General features: G+C 44.9%; 1 protein-coding gene across 8 annotated transcripts in view; it reads right to left on the bottom strand.

Moving 5' to 3' along the window:
* Positions 1-17,395, bottom strand: part of MYOCD (myocardin) — a 258,264-nt gene that overhangs the window by 108,436 nt on the left and 132,433 nt on the right. For 6 of the 8 annotated variants that reach the window (XM_035342664.1, XM_035342668.1, XM_035342663.1 and 3 more), the window contains one exon: positions 10,480-10,709. In XM_035342664.1, coding sequence (XP_035198555.1) covers positions 10,480-10,627 — 148 coding nt within the window. In that variant the 5' untranslated portion in view covers positions 10,628-10,709. Of the gene's footprint in view, positions 1-10,479; positions 10,710-17,395 lie in introns of those variants that run through there. The other 2 variants (XM_035342670.1, XM_035342667.1) reach the window with 1 other exon arrangement.

Consider the following 17,395-nt stretch of genomic DNA (forward strand, 5'->3'; position numbering starts at 1 on the left):
GCTCTAAGCAAGTCTCCCACAGAGACCTTCCTGGCTGGTGATTAGCCATGGGAGCAGGCTCTGGGTCGGGCCTGTCTCACCCGTCTCGCTGGGGCTCCCCAACTCTCCATGACATTGTGGCTCTGGTTGAACTGTCAGCACACAAGTCCTGACTGAGCAGCAATGTGCCTCATGATTTCCAGGCACGGGTGCCTGCACTGCCTACTCTCAGCCCAGAGTGACCAGCCTCCCAGATGCTCAGACCTCCTCTCTGAGCTTTGCAAGTCAGTGAAACACTATGGTGCAAATGCACATAAAGCCCTGGGCCATCTCTTTGGCAGTGAGCTGGGGGCCAGCCATAGTCCACCCCAGGTGCTGCCTTACCACTGAGGGCAGACCTGGTTCTTCAAGGAGCCCTGCAGCTAGCTCTGCCTTCCCAGCTGCCCGAGGAAGCCCTGCATCCAGGACCTGGCCATGGCCCACATTACAAGCTCCTGATCTCACCTACCTTCCCTGAGTCCATCGCCCTGTCATGGGCAGGGGATGGTTGCCAGGGCAATTGACATTGCACCCTGTGCTGCCTGTACTGATGACAGTTTCCTTTAAGTTAGTTTAAAAAAATTGCTTGTGCTGCCTTTTGGAGAATGTCATGAGGATTATGTGGTGCTGTGTGGTTTTTACACCATTCCTTTGTAAATTGTAGAGGTCAGACAGCTCAGAGTAAGCTGCCTGCAGGGTTCACACATGCACATGTGCACGTCCACACTCACAAACACTTGCGCACACAGACACGCAGATACAACTTACGTACTTTCTTTCCCTGTTGTCTCTTAATTTAAAAACCCATTCAGAGTGAAAATATCTGTTTCCTCTTTGTGAATGGACAAATCTAACACAGATGGTACATTAACTGGAAACATGTTTTGTTCTAGTATATTCATATATTCATTCTTTTCAGGGACAGAAGACACAATTTATGATCATCTCTTCAACCTTCATAATCTTTACAACTTGGTGATCTCCTACTAAATGTTGTAACAAGTCATCACTTCTTCCCCTATTACCCGTCCTACAACAGCACAAGTTGAAAGTCTATCAGTGTTAGCAGTGATGGATCAATTATAAGGTCCTGATTTGGAGCAAAGCTGATTTTACTTTTGAGTGCGATCAAGTCTATGGTACTTTGTGACAGCCTTATGTGACTCCTTTGGGATTCCTGTTCACCAACTGAGAGCATTGAGAAAACTGAGTATGAAGCAAGTGCCAAAGAAAGTTTCTTAGAAATTTCTGTGTAAATCTGTAATTTAATTTTACATAGGAATGGATCTTTTGTAAGGAACCTACCAGTCCCAGATGGAAGATTTCAAATACTACAGTTCACACTAAGTCCCTAGGTAAGATGGTCTAAGAGACAAATTACCTGGAAAAAATATTTAAGCTTCATTTCTTAGTCAAAATTCACCCAACTTCCATCTCCAGTCAACTAATCCAGATAGAGATGGTTACTATCAGAAATAACACCCAGGTGAGAATCCGAAAATAGCCGCAGCAGTCTATGCCTTGACAGTGACAAAAAGAAGAGAGTAATAATAGCAAAATAGTATCTGTGGTCAGGGAGTTTCTGAGTCAGAGATAATATCTACATTTAATTTTTTCATAGGTTTTCTTTTCCATGTGCAATGCAGTATATTCAAGACTACAAATGGACCAGTTTTACATATTATAGAATCATAGAATGGCTTGGGTTGGAAGGATGTTAAAGATAATTTAGTTCCATGCCCCTTGCCATGGGCAGGGATGCCATCCACTAGATCAGGTTGCCTAGGGCCCATCCAACCAGGTCTCAAACACCTCCAGGGATGGTGCATCCACAAGTTCTCTGGGCAACCTGTTCCAATGCCTCATCACTATCTGAGCAAAGAGTTTCCTCTAACCTCTAATCTAAATATCCCTTCTTTTAGTTTAAAACCATTCCCCCTTGTCCTATCATTGTCTGCTTGAGCAGAGTCACTCTCCATCTTTTTTATAAGCCCCCTCTAAGTATTGAAAAGCTGCAATAAGGTCTCCCTGGAGCCTTCTCTTCTCCAGGCTGAACAGCCCCAGCTCTCTCAGCCTTTCCTCAAAGAGAGGTGCTCTAGCCCTCTTGTCATCCTCATGGCCTACTCTGGACCCACTCTAACAGCCCCACATCCTTATGCTGGAAGCCCCAGACCTGGACGCAGTACTCCAAGTGGGGCCTCACCAGGCAGAGCAGAGGGGGACAATCACTTCCCTCCCCTGCTCCCCACTCCTCCGTTGATGCAGCCTGGGATGCAGTTGGCCTTTTGGGCTGCAAACATGCACTGCCAGCTTGTGTCAAGCCCTTCATCCACCAGAACCCCCAAGTCCTTCTCTGCAGGGCTGGTCTCAGTCAGTTCTTCTCCCAGTCTGTGCTCATGCCTGGGATTGCCCCAACCCAGGTGCAGCACCTTGCACTTGGACTTGCTGAACCTCATTAATTTCACGTGGGCCCACTTCTCAAGCTTGTCCATGTCCCTTTGGATGGCATTCCTTCCTTCTGTTGTATCGACTGCACCACTCAGCTTGGTGTAATTTGCAAACTTGCTGAGGGTGCACTCGATCCCACTGTCTATGTCATTGATATATATTTTAAACAATACTGGTCTCAAGACAGACCCCCGAGGGACACTACTCGTCACCAGCCTCCACCTAGGTATAGAGCCATTGACCACCACTCTCTGGGTGTACCATGTGAAAGGCCTTACAGATGTCCAGGTAGATTACATCAATCAGTATTCCGTTGTCAACTGATGTAGTAACTGCATCATAGAAGGCCACAATTTGCCTTTGGTGAAGCTGTGCTGGCTGTCTCGGATCACCCCCTTGTCCTGCATGTGCCTTGACATATCCAATATAAGTGTAGCAGGTACTCCATATGAAAGAGGAAATAGTTCTGAAGCAGGCAATGAGGGGATAAACAACTAAAAAATGTCTTTCCCTGCCATTCCCTTTTAGATTCCACACTAAGGTATGTACATGCTTGCTCATTATGATGTGGATATCCTCATTACCTCCAGAAATAGCTAATCCTTTCCAGATTCCTAATGAAGTTTTTGTTTTAGGGAGCACTACTGAGTCCCAGAGAATCACAGAATTCTTTAGGTAGGAAGGGACATCTGGAGGACATCTGTGCTCCTGTGCTCCTGCAGGAGCACCCAGAGCAGGGTGCCCAAGGCCATGTACAGTTGGCTTTTCAGGATCTCCAAGGAGGGAAACTCCACTAGCTCTCTGGGAAACCTATGCCAGTGCTCAGTCACCTGCAGGTTAACCATGAATGGAGCAATATACAGTGTTTTTCTTGTAATAGAATGCTTTTTATGTTTTCAGAAATACCTTGTTTTATATCAGATCACAATTTCAAAAATAAGTTTTATGTGTTCAAATGTCATTCACATTCCATCTATCAGGCTTGATTATGTATTAAGGAGTGTAACCTGGATTGAACTTAACCCATAACTGGGTAGTTCCCAAAATTAGCTACTAAGAGGCAGATGTTAAGTGCAACCTGTCTGCAGGTTCTCTGAGAAACTTCCTCAAGAATGCACAGATCATGAAAGCAACACAGAAAGAACTACAAATGTAAACTAGATGAAACAAAAATGGAAGCTGCGCTTGGACATGTCAGTGATCTTTCCCCAGGACATCAGGGAAATTAAAGCTTATAATCACTTTGTTTAATCACAGGCATGGTTACAAGGGAAGAACAGCAGGCAGAGCTAAGTGCTAATACTAAGTGCTAATGCCAGTTTGATGGGGGTATAAGGAGACTCTGTACCTGGGGGTCTCATTTCTGCTGGGTGCTGAGCAATGGTCCTGACCAGTGGTGCACTCAGGCAGAGACTGCAGCCTCACCCCAAGAATGGTCCATTGCATACAACAGAGGCGCCTTTAGCCCTCAGCACCACTGTTCTTTGCAACACCTAGGCTGTGATAAGCAGATGGGATCACTCAAGCATTGCCAGGGCTGGTTCAAAGTACATCCCTGATGAGCAGGTCAGCGGAGATGGGAAAACAACAAAGATCATGACAAATGGCTGTCCCAGTTTGTTTGGTTTCTGGAAGAGGAAATAAAGAAGCAGCTTTGGCACATAATAAGATGACATTCCTTCTCAGAAACATCTCAAAAGATACCTGAAAAAGAAACCCAGAAATGAGAGTGACTCACACATAACCCCACTGTGGGTTGGGGTGGGGAGGGACAGAGGGACATATAGGCATTGGACATAGCCTTGTTTTTGGGTAGAGACTCGGCAGCTGTTCAGGGACACCATGCAACTGAGAGCAGGGCTAGCTGAAGGATGGGGCAGAAGGGAACTGACTCCAGTCCCCCGGCCACCCTCCTTACCCTGCACATGATGTCCCCACCCAGCAGAGGAGGGAGCCCTGCCTGGGGAGCATGACCAGGGCCCCTCCATTTCCAGTGGGTTTCTGTACTGGAATCTGAACCAGGGACTTGACACATGAGAAAACAAGACTCAAGGTGACACCCAGTCTACCAAGCAGGTGGCTGCAGGATACAAAGACTCGCCTGTGAGATGAGTGCTTTGTGGGGTGAGCCATGTCTGCATGCATCACAGAGTGTTAGAAGCTAGGAGAAAACAGCTCTGCAGTGCAGCTCCCTCTCCTTTACCCTTGCAAACTGTAGCTATCAAGGGCCAGGAGCCAAGAGCAAAGCTGATCGTGAGGTGTCAGGAAATGTTTGCCATGACTTTATCCTTAAAATGACTCCTGCAGACATGAGTCTCAGGAAAAAAAAAAAAAAGAAAGAAAAAAAAAAAGGAAAAAAAAAGGGGGGGGGGGTCTTACCCTCTGGGTGCACAAAGCAGTGCAGACCCCCAAGAAGAAATGATGGATCATTCAATGAACTCCTATTAAAGTGATAACTAAACTTCAGGTGGCCAGCAGGAAACAGAGTGGGATGACTGGTTGGCTCCAAGGCAGGGTCCCCCTCCTCTGTCGCTGCTGCTTTGATCACTCATCCAGACAGAGGAAAATGGGAGACTTTTGAAGTGTGCAAGCAGGTGGGTTCCCACCTGACTGTACTAAAGGAAAAAAACAGATCCTAGGAAACAAATGAACCTCTTAATGGCTTAATAGAATTGTGATATTTGTGGCGCTTGTGCAAGTGAGAGGCAGCTCAGAGTTCTGTTATGGAAATTTTGCTTTGTGACAAATATGTTATGAATGACTTGTCCTGAAAGCATGCCAACATGTAGGTGCTGCTATCACAACATCCAATTACTTTAACTTACTGTGAATGTTCTTGAGATAAATCATGGAAAACCGTGCTTGTGCTATCTTTAGTCACTGCAATGTTTCACTCTCACAAGTCACTCACAGCTCTAAAAATATAGTTTATATCATTGGATTCCTGGAATTCTTTTAGTTCTTGCATTCTGATTTAAGTGGCATTAAATCTGGGCTGTGTGGTTCAAAGCTGCAGGCTGATATTTCATTGAAGATTAGATATCACCTTGGTTCAATGCAATGTTTGCAATATTTATTTGATTTGGATCGAAAGGTAATTTGGAAAATCTTCCAGTAGATACACCTCATACCTGGCTATGTGGAACAAAGGCTAGATTTTGTTTGGGACTAGATAGTAATTTAATAACCTTTCCAATATAGAATTAAACTAAAACACATGCTCACCGCAAGAGCTGAGAGAAGACTATTTAGGGTTTCCTCCCCCAAAACTGTAGGTATCTTGCTTCTTCTGGCCTATGCACTGTGATGTGATGTTGTGATGACTTCTGTATCAAAATCTCTCTCTTGTATTTTTGTTTCACTTACATGTCTTTCATAACAGTTGTTGATTCAGAAACATTAAGAGCAAAAAAGTCTTGACCTCCCACCAGCCTTTCTGGATTTGATTACCAGCTCACCAATGGCTGATAGTTTGAACAGAATTTAATGCTCTCTAATTTTCCTTGACAGGGACTAGGAAGCATGTTTTTTTTCTGTTCTTTTTTTTTTTTTTTTTTTTTTTTTACTTTTTTACTTTTTTTCAGCCTAACAGGCAGCCCAATAAAGCCCAGCAATAAAAAGCTCAATTCGTGTAATAAACTGTTGTACAATCTACTACTTATGAACACGGGCCCTGAGCAACCTTCCTGCACATTACATTAAATGCAAACCAGATGGGCCCTTGAAAATCCTTCTCTTTGTAGCAAGGGGCTAAAGGAGACGGTGGTCAGAGGGTCTTTTTCACTATACAAATAAACAAATGAGTTTAACTACATTATTTTCCAAAATCAGCAATGTGGAAACATTATGAGCAGTTAGCAAACATTCTGGTGAATCAGAGTAGGCACAAGTGGAACTCTTCAGCTCTCTTAAATGCAACTGTCTAAATACCAGAGGTGGGGTCAATCTCATGCAACTTTCTAGTTAGTGGCCTCTGGCCACATGCCTATGGACTGGATCCACAACCTGTCGTGTAAGCTCTGACACCCAAACTTGGAGATGTGTATGGATAAACTTGGAGACACAAATGGGTAAAATGAATCCCTTCCATAACACGTCTCAGTCAGATATGGTCATTTAAAGTTCAATAGTCATCGGAGAGAAGGGTAACACTCCAGAGGTGACTGAGCAGGTTTCATGAGGCAGAGAAAACCTCAACAGATCAGATAGGCCTCACATTTAGATAACTTTTTAGCTTAAATACATTTTACTTTTAAATAAAAGTAAAGTAAATACATTTTACTTATGTAGTCCTACAGACAGAGAACAAGGGATAGCGTCACTGAACCAGAGACTTTGCTATCTCTGGAGTGCACCAGTGGATGTCTAACTCCCTGCACACTGAGCACATGAAATGAGACAGCCTTTAAGGATTCGTTTGATACCAACTAGCTCCAGCATGTCCTCTGATCCTCTTTCTTGTGATTATAGGTGATATCATAAAACTCTTTCTGAAATCCAGCTGACCAAATTAACACTGGGAGAGATGCTTGGCCAAAATCATTCACACGGCCTGCTTCCTCACCACCTTCCCCAGTGCCAGAAAGGTGTTCAGAGAACAGATTATCTTCAGTGACACAGGGGGGTGGACAGGATACAGGTAGGCTTGATGCAAGCCAGAGAAGACAAGCAGAGAAAAGTGTTGTACAGGTGTTCCTGTGGCACATCTGCTACAGTTAAAGAACAGGTGTGCAGCATGATGGGATGAGGTGGGAAGGGAAGGGAAGCTATTACCAGCTGAAGAAAATGACCCTGGGAGCACCGATTCTTTAGTGTTACCACTGGCTTGGTGTCAAGATCTGAGAAGGTTTTAGGTAGACCAGGAAAAGAGATGCAATTTATGGATCCTGAGGCTGCTTAAGGTGTTGTCAGGAACTGCTATCCCACCAGTGTGCAGCTCAGTTTATTACTGAGGCTGGGTGGAGCATTTGCTGAGGGTGAAGTCACCTTGTTGAGCTCCAAATGCCTGCCCTGGAAAGGCAAAAGTGCAAGAGCTCAGAGGTCCAGTACTCAGTCAAGGTGCATACACAATGGCTAGGGTGTGAGGTCGAGGCATAGCTCATCTCTAAACCCAGTGTCACTAATGACTTTAGGAAGGCCCACAGTCATGTTCGCCTTAGGGTCTTCTAAAACAGCAGTTCACAGCTCTGCTCAGTTCAGGCCAGTGTGGAACAGAACTTAGGAGGAGGAGAAGCCATTGAGCATTTAAACACTGTGGTCTGTGGTTTTGGGTGCAGTTTTGGTATGTCACAAAAAGGGCAGCGTGACGATATATTTTTCCAGAGGTAGAAAAGGGACAGGGGTGGGGACAGAACTGGGCAGACACGTGTCAGGATCCCTGCTGAGTGTAGGGTTACCAGTCTCCATTGTCCTGGGCCTATGCATCCAGTCCCAGGTTTTTGTAGGTCCTGCTGGATGGGCTTTCTGCTTGCTCAAAGGTGATTTATTTTTACAAATGTAAATGAAATCCCCTCAGCCATTTCTGAATAATACAAGAGTTTAAAAGACTATTTTTTCTATTTAAAAATATTCTAGCTAGACTGTTTTTATTAAATCAAAGTTAAATCAAATAAAGACTGTGGTTTGAAAGTTCAGACTGAAGCAGGAGCTAGTCCTCTCTGAGGAGCTGTGCCCTTGATGAATGGGTGTCTGTCCAAGGCCCACTGAATAACCACAGATCACCAGCTGGAGGGCTCTTCTGGGAAGAGCATGGAACACCCCGTCCCCTTAGTAGATGGGATGTAGCAGGGCAGGAGGATGGGATCACATTCATTGCACTTGTTTCTTCTTGAAATAAAATATTACAAGCAGTCCTGGCATGCCACTAACTGGGTTCAGGAGGCCTTACACACCCTGGCAGAACCCTGATGACAACAGATGGCAGTTGCACCTCTTTCCCCAACTTCATTCTCAACCACTGCCTCCTTCAGGGGCATAGTCTTGGATGGAGGAGCCCTGCTCCCTCCTGCTGCTCTCCTCCTTGTGTTTGTGAGCTGGAGGATGAGGGCAAGATTGGTAAATACACCTGTACAGATGCCCTTCATGGGACTGGGAAGAAAGGAGACAGTGACATGTTCCTTTTTCCCCGCAGCAATCCCAAGTACTAACCTTCCATCCCACAGTGGGGCACAGGGTAGAAAGTCCCTGCTGTGGTAACCTTATGAAAAGCACTGAGTTGGATAAAGAGGCTCTGTCTTGATGGGACAAATCTGCTTCAGGACTACATGGTGGCTTACAAGGCAATGGGAGGTGACTGCTGTGTCCCGCTGTGGAGGGTCGCCTGTAGGGCTGCGGGGTGCCACCCTCCTTTGCTCCCTAGCTAAGTGCTTGTCAGGCTGCTCTGCCAGCCCAGCAGGAGCTGTCACACCAGAGAACGTGACATCAAAGGCAGGCCTCGGCGCCACATGAGATGCGTGACACTTGGCAGGCCCACCAGCTCCTGAGATGATGTGAGTTGAAGGAAGACAGCTGTTCCCAAGCAAGGCCAGCAGGAAGAGCTGAGCCCTTACACTGTCTAAAAGTGTGAAAGAAAGGGAAAAGCAGCAAAAGGAGGAGAGCAAAGGGCTGGAGAGATGCCCAGACTGTGGGGGTTCTTCTCACTTTGACACTTTGCAAACAGCCCTGTGTAAAGGGGCTGCAGGGGCTGAGCCATGACCTGGTGGACCACCAAGCTGATGCCCGCGCAGGGCATGAGCCTCTAACACAGGGTCAGCTACAAGGTGACTGCCCGCAGCCCTGCAGGGCTTAGCACAGTCATTGTTGGTGTCTGTGTATCTGCTGGTCATGAGAGGTGGTTTCTGTCTTTGGGCAGCTGGAGATGGTCCTTTCTCTGCTTTTTCTGTGACAAAAAACATGTAGGAAAATGGTTGCAAAAAATAAGAATTGGAAAGTTATAGAGGAAATGTGAAGGTCCGTGTGCCATCTTTCTTTCCCTTTGGTGTCATGTTATCATAAGTATACTTCGATATCTGGGACAGCAGAAAAAAAAAAAAAAGTGCTCTTACTGGTGTGACTGAATCTGACTATGGACAGACTCTGGGCCTGATTCTCTGCTGTGTTTTTCCAGTCTGACACCAGTACATTGCCATGATGACATCATTTGGATTATTTATGATTTATAGTGATTGAGAAAAATTGGGTCCTGTACAATAAGGCAAACAATCAAAGATGCAAAGCAAAAATAGTGCCTTTGAGCTGCACTTTCACATTGTGTGATATTTTGAACACTTAATGTTGAAAGCCTTAGAGAGCACAAAAGGAATTTTCTTCGTTTCATATATTATACTCTTGCCTGAAAGAAATAGCAAACAACTCCTCAGCCCAAGCATGCTTTGCCTAGGGTGACTTTTTTTTTTTTTTTTTTTTTTTTCTGCCTATCAGCCTTTTTCCAACAAATCTCCACTGAAACCTGGATCAACATCTGCCAACAAGACTAGTTTCTGGACCCATGGCCAAGGAACCACAAATGATCCATTCAGAGGCCCAGGTGAAGTTCTGCTCTCTGTTACATTGCTCTGAAGCAATTTTGCTGAAGACAAGATTACCTGAAGCTTTCAGTGATCTTTGAGAGTGGTACAAGTCTGTCAGTGCATTTGCAAACAAAATACCCACTCCACTTCTCCACTGACCAAACTTGCATCACACTTATTCCCCAACAAATTACATTACTACCATCAGAACACCAGTTTCTTCCTAAGACCTTGAAATGTTACATTTCAGCCCCAAATTATACCTAACACTTGGATTGCAAAGGACATAGCAACTGCCTCAAGTCTGACAAGAGCACTTAAGCATACACAGAAATATTGAGCTTCCATTAAGTCTTAAAATATTGCCACCAGAAATACCTTCAAAAACCCCACACATAAGAATAATGATGAGCCACAACCCAGCACATGTAAGAGATGCTAAATCAGCATTTATCCAGTCTGTGCACACTTTCCCTCTCTTGACACCACCAGGAGAGGTACTCACCGTTCTTCCGCTCTGCAAAGGGTGGTGGCTGGAGCTTGGTGCCATCTCTCACTTCACTGACAGCCTTCTCTTTGGGTGCCTTTTCTTCTTCATTTCCACTTGGTGCACTTTTGTGGTCCGAGCAATCCTCTTTGATCACACCATTCATCACCGTGCCTGCAGGGACTGATCCAGATTCTGGCTGATCCACTTTGAATGCTCAAGTAGAGAACCAGACACCAAAGTGACCCCTGAAAGAGGAGCAGGTAAGAACAAATTCCCTAGTCAGTCCTTGTAACAGTAAACAAATACTGGCATTTGTAAAGCAATCAGACAACAAACAATTTTTCCATCTGTTGCTATGTGTTAGAAACATTTCAGGGGAAAATTTCAGGATACATTATTGCCTGTATGATCCTGCCCACCTTGTCCACTGGGTCTGCATCCTTGGCTGCATTGATGGGATAATTTTCACCCATAAGCACAGAATATCTTCAGAAAGCGAAGGGTGTTATGAAAAAACACAGCCATGGGGCACCCAAATAAGAGAGTTCCTGAACAGTTAGAAATGCAGAGCAGATCTACAAATGGAGAACAACATTCCTTTATGTAAGGCTCTGGCTAGCTGAACAAACCATCTAATGGAAATAATTGCACACAACACAGAATAGGCTGCTAACTGCATAATACAGATAGAAAATGATCAATAGCAAGCAGCAGCTAGCCTTCATACCAGAAAGTGTACAAACACCCTGCTTAGTAAAGCGTGCATGCAAAACTATTCTTTTACATCAAAGTTGTGATTAACACACACAGTAGAGTTAAAGCCTTTATGAAGAATTTCACCAGATTAGGTAAAAAATTTTCAGAGTTGTTGAAAGATGAGAAGAATTGTTTGTTTACTACATTGTTCTACTCTGAGTTTAAACTCTATGGAGTTTAATCAAAATACATCAGAAAAACTCACAGGAAATACTATAAATTCAGGTTTTACTTCTACAAAACATCTAGGGAAGGAGGTGCTTCCCTTAATGACACTTATATCTTACTGGAGAGTGGGAGTGGAAAGATAGAGCTAACGCCATATGTCTTTGTGGGATGTAGGCACATGACCCAAGAGGAACTGCTGATACTAAGCATAACAGCAGAAGACTGTAAGGACCATTTCAACAAATTGTTTTGTCCAAAAAAATTCTCCAGATGCTAAGTGAAAGTGAATGCCTGTAAAAATCAACACCAGCTCCTAATAAGTCCCATCAGGAAAGAACTGAGGAGAGCTAAAAAAGGTCATTTTTAGAGAACAAGAATAGAAAAGTGCAAAATTGATTCAGTGATAAAATCTGATTTAATACAAAAACTTACCAATTTACTGTATATGGAAGTAAGAATAGTGCATTGTATATGATACCATCTCCTCCACGCTACCCATGCCAGGACTTTCTCACAGTCCTTTTCCTACCCTGCACCAGCACAGAATTTGCCATCTGCTTTCTCATTCCCATCCATCTCAATGCCCATCCCCACCTGCCCTCACCACTGCCCCCTGGCCATGTCCCACTGGCAGCAGGTCAGATACTGTGTCCCTCTGTCCTGCTTTGTGTTGCATTTCTTTGCCGGGAGAGATATCATGTGGGGTACCCATGCAGTGTTCAGGAAGGAGGTCCCAGGTGTGCCTGTGCCTCTGTATTGCTTTGCAGATGGGTCATAAACTGTCCCCATATGCACCCCCTGGGAGACGCTGTGTCCTTACCTAACCCTGGTGGCTGTGCACTGAAATAAAATACAGAACCATGCTTGATCAAAACTCAGTCTGTGTCTGTGTGTCAGTCTGAGCAAAACCCTCACAGCAATTCCTCCCTTGTTCTTTGTGCTTCCCTCCACTGCCTTCGCTACTTGCCTTTCCCATCTTACATGCTCTTTCCCATCTTACATGCTCTTTCCCATCTTACATGCTCAACATGCTGCATATTACTCAGGTCTATGCCATCGAAACAGCCCTGCAGGCACCCAGACTGGCTAGGGCAGTGTTGCACACCAAGTCTTTGAACTGATGTTCTCAGATTACATCTCTGCCTGAACTTTTTTTAGCTCCCTTGGGCAGCTAATGTTCTCCTTTCTAGTGACACCGGTGCTTTGCACTGCACAATCACCACTATTATGGTCAAATTTGCTGTACATTCATCCACCAGTGGCTGTAGGGATGTAGATCCACTTCTGAACAAGCAGCATTATCTCCAATGCTTTCTATTTAATTCATGGCTAACGTGGAACATGCAATAAGTGTTTACATTACTATTTTAAAATGTACATTTTTTAACTTTTAGAAGTTGCTGATATGATGCATCTTTCCAGTGGAATAGTGGGTGATGACAGGGCAATCCAGCAAACTGCATTCTGCTTACAAAAATGAGACTTTGTTCAAATGAACACTAAATCTTTGATAAATTAGTCAGAGCTTTGGTGACGTACATGTTGAACCAATATGACAGTTTTATACGGATTATGATTATTAATGTTTTTGAAAAATAGAGATTGCGAGCCAGACATTCAGTGCTGAAACTGCAAGACCACCAGCAGAGGCAAGAGTCTTTCAGGAAGGCTTCTTACAGGCACTGTGTACAATCTTTTTGCACTCAGACCATACGCAACATTTTAATTTGCAGTGATTGTACTGGGGTCCTTACTGTCTGAGCCAGGAGGTCACGCTGCGGCCCTGGAGATGCATGCTTTCACAACACTCTCAAGTACCACTGGCTCAATGGTGTTTTTTTCTGAAGTCAATTTTGGCCTCAAAACATCCCACATTGTTCACTCACTTCAGCCTGAACTGATTGTATTTACAAAGTTTAAGCACACATTTGAGCCTCAAAGCACATCTCCCATCAACCACTGCTGCCAACACATAAATTGCAAGTCTATACACAGTACAGGCCGTGTCCCATCTCTCTCTGGCTATAAATATCAAATTCATAAAGCTGGGCTACAGTGGAAGCTGGTGGGTGCTTCCTTGTATGACGCTGGAGATCCTCAGGAGCAGAGGCTTGTTTCACAAGCCTCCCAGCTTTTTGTGCAGAGAGCAATGTGGCATGGAGGAAGATCAGCTTTGCTTCCCACTACATTTACTTGTGCACCCATAAAGGCCCAGATGGGGTTTGGTTGCATCTCTTTTCCAAGGACTTTGGCACTTAAATTCAGGGTCTTCTGAGAGCTACCCCTGTAATCTGGTCAGGGGGGGAGAACCACAACCACAGCGTCCCTGACCAGATCTTTCCCTGGGGCACACTGGTGCAGATCCACAATGTCCAGACACTTCGTCTCATGCATGAACATTCAGGAAAAGGCACAGACTTCCTGGCAGGAGGTAGTGCCTGAATGTCACTGCCACTTCCCAGTGAAGTTTCACCATCCCCAAGGGCTGGAGATGGATTTTGTGCTCAGCACTGGCAGAGCCTTGTGTCCCTCAGGCAACTGACTGCCTCTGGATCAGTGGCTTGCAAGGTGGCTGTGACACCCTGGGGTACAGCCTTCCTCCCACTCTTGCAGGAGGAGGCAATGCAGCAACACAACCAGCCAGAATGCCTTTCTCCCATTCCCCTGCTCCTCCACCTCTCCAGCAGCTGTTGCAATGCTCACAGACACCATGTACTCTTTTGACTCCGAGATCTGCTGTCCTGCTCTCTGGGGACGAACATCACTGCAGGGAAGGGAGAAGGTTAGAGACCAGAAACAAAACCAAGTGCAGCACAGGCAAGTGTGTGCAGCACGGAGGCATGGACCTGGGGCATGGCTGGCCATGCAGCAGTGTTTCCTGACCTCCTTTTCCTGGCCTCCACTTTGAAACAACCTGCAGGTATGCTCACAGCCAAAAGTTGTTCATCTAAAGGGCTAAGCCCAGAGCTGTCACTGCCCTCATCCAGTCTGGGTGCCTACTACTACTCAGGTGTTGCAGAAGTGCCATTGTGAAATCAACCAGCATTAACTGGAGGAACAGCTCAAGCACACCATCCACCTATGCATGTTGCCTCAGGCACTGCTCGCTGCTCCAAGTTTATCAGAGCTGGAAGGAAGACATTTTCCCACACTACAAAACATTTTGTAATTTTTATAATTCTCCCTTACCCCTAAATGGAATAAGAAGTTGAATTCTCCAGGATATTGCAAAATAAACAAGATAAATTAAAACAGGGGAGCAAGTCACTCGTGAATTTTCACAGTATTATTTTAAAATATTTTAACCTTTTAAAAACTGAAACCTCTTCTTAGAAAAAAAAATAACAAAAACATCAGATTTTGAGAAGTGGGAGGTGGAGGGGGTGGGGAAGTGGGGGTGAGGTGTGGGGGGGAGAAGAAAAGGAAATGGAGTGTCCCTACAGTAATATGTCACACTGACCATGCAGGACTCCAGGTGTGATCCTGGTGCCTGAGAAGAGGTCTCCAGAACCATTCAAGGTACTCCTGCTTGGCTGACAAATAGGATACAGATCCTATGGCAGCTGGACTGGGGACATCTCTATAGGCATGAGATACCCATGCTTAGACACCTGGCTCTTACCTGTAGCGTGCAACAGCTGCAACACCCTGAAACACACTTTGCTTCTTACCTTTGGGAACGGTTTGATGAATCACACTTTCAGAAGGCTGTCCCCCTTATGTTACATGATGCAACATTAATAGCGCTGTTGGTCTGACCAGTTACTCCCTGTTCAAGTTGGACCCATACATGTAATCTTGTTCACTTTATACCTTCTCACATTTTCCCTTGTGCCACCTCTTGCATGCAAGATGGAAACAAGCATAGCTCATACATCCTCAGATACTGGATCCATCTAAATCCTCACCTGCTTTCCTGTTTGCTCCATCAGATATTGAAGTGGAAGTAAATACATTTAGCTCTAATGCAAGTGAAGTGCTTCTTAGGCGATCCTGACTCAACATAAATCTTTAAATACCCAAAGAGAAAAAACAGAAGAGAGTTGTTCAGAGATGCAGTTCAACCTTATCAAATTCTTCACATGTTTGTTGTGGTGTGTTTGTATTCCTGGACTTCTGCTTGCAGGAATGTTGCTGATAAAACCATCTCACTAAACATGGACTTTGTGTGTTTTAGCTGATGTTTACAGTGCTGAGACAGTAAGAGTAGCTCTGGATTCCCGTGGGCAGAATTTTCATGGACATTTGCACTTTTGTATTGCAGATGCTGATCAAACCCTACTACGTACAAGCTTCATCAGGAACCCTGCCTGGTCTTCCTTAGGTCCCTGTCAAGTCTGGTAAGGAAGATGACAACTCTGACTGGTCAGCCCCACACCCTGAACAACAAAAGACCTTTGCTCTTCTGAGACCATCCCAGGGCTGCCAGGGAATGTACCATAGCTATTATTTTGATGTTTTCCTTAGGTTTGATGTCCCCTTTGGATGATTCCTCTCAGTGAACTGCCTCATGCCTCCTGAGGATGCAGAAAGCCCCATGCTCTGATGGAGCTGAGTGCAGTGGCACTGTGTGGAGCCTACAGGCTCTTTCCCACAGATCTGCACATTCCTCCCATGCCCTGGAGAAGTGACCTGCTCACCACTTCATCTTCCACGCAAGGAGCTGCTGCTAAGGAGGACTGCCTGGAAAGGCAGCCAGGGGACTTCCTCAGTGAATGGAAAACAAACCAAACAAACCTGCCACAAGCCTGGATACCCCCCTCCACTGATGAGTTATTTTATGCAGCTTTTTGTGCCAAGACTCAGTGAACAAAGCCATGCAAACATGATGCCATAAAATCTTCACTCAAGGCAAATTCTCCTAGTATTTGGTCACATCATGAACCCCCGCGCTCAGCAAAGTTTGCCAATTCTTTGCACTCCAGAGATTTTAGGGTAGTATCTCCTTCCCAGACTCCAAATTCCCAGTATTGATATCAGCTCCAAGATGCCCAAAGGCTATGTGGCCTGAGACGTCAGCAAAGAGTCCTCTGATAGAAAGTGGCAGCTGTCTTCACTCAGGACAGCTCCTGGCCTTTGGCCTGTGGAAGATGATGAGAGATAGGGCCTGTTCTCAGGAGAACTTCTCAGCTCTGCCCTCAGCCGCATTCCCTCAAGCTATTTTCAAAATAAGTGATTTATCCTTCATTTTTCATAGAATGATGCTTTAAGTGGTGAAAAATAGCCGAGGAAGTGGTGATTAGGAAATGAGTTATTAACTCAGATCCTCCCAGGATCCACATCTCTGTCAGCCACGTAACTATGCTGAGAATATCTGGGACAAAACCAGATCGACAAAAACTATATGCTTTTGTAGTAATTGATCTTAAAAGTAGTGTGCATCCATAGTGAACAGATTCACTGCCATGAACTCCTTGATAAATAATTCCCTGGTTTGTGCATCCATTTCCACAGGACATTTCTGGCACCTAGAAGCCCTTCCTAGGACGAAGACTCCCTGTATAAGGTAATTTATTATACTGTAGTAGCACCCAGAAGCTAATCTATTCTTTGGAGAAGACATAGTATGTCCAGTATTGCAGGTGTTGTCATAATGTGGTAACAAGGAAAGACAAGTAGAAAATGTCAGAATTTAAAAGAACCTTAAAAATTAGAATGAATGACTATGGTTTGATACAGTGACATGTGGTGACCATTAGAGGAAAGTGAGGCTGCCATGGCAATAGTCTGGCTCGGTGATGTAGCCAGTGAGACATTTTGGCAGAGGTGTCTATCTGAGGGTGACCAACTTGTGAGTTCAGGATCTTGTGAGGAGGGCAAAAAGTAGGATTGTGACCCTGGACTTCAGGAGAGCAAACTTTGTCCTCTTCAGGGATCTACTTGGAAGAATCCCATGGGTTAGGGCCCTGGAAGGAAGGGGGGTCTAATACAGCTGGTCAGTATTCAAGTACCACTTCCTCCAACCTCAAGATCAGTGCATACCTATTAGCAAGAAGGCAAGCAAAGG

Source organism: Oxyura jamaicensis, chromosome 18 (genome assembly GCF_011077185.1).
Source record: "Oxyura jamaicensis isolate SHBP4307 breed ruddy duck chromosome 18, BPBGC_Ojam_1.0, whole genome shotgun sequence".
NCBI lineage: Eukaryota > Metazoa > Chordata > Aves > Anseriformes > Anatidae > Oxyura > Oxyura jamaicensis.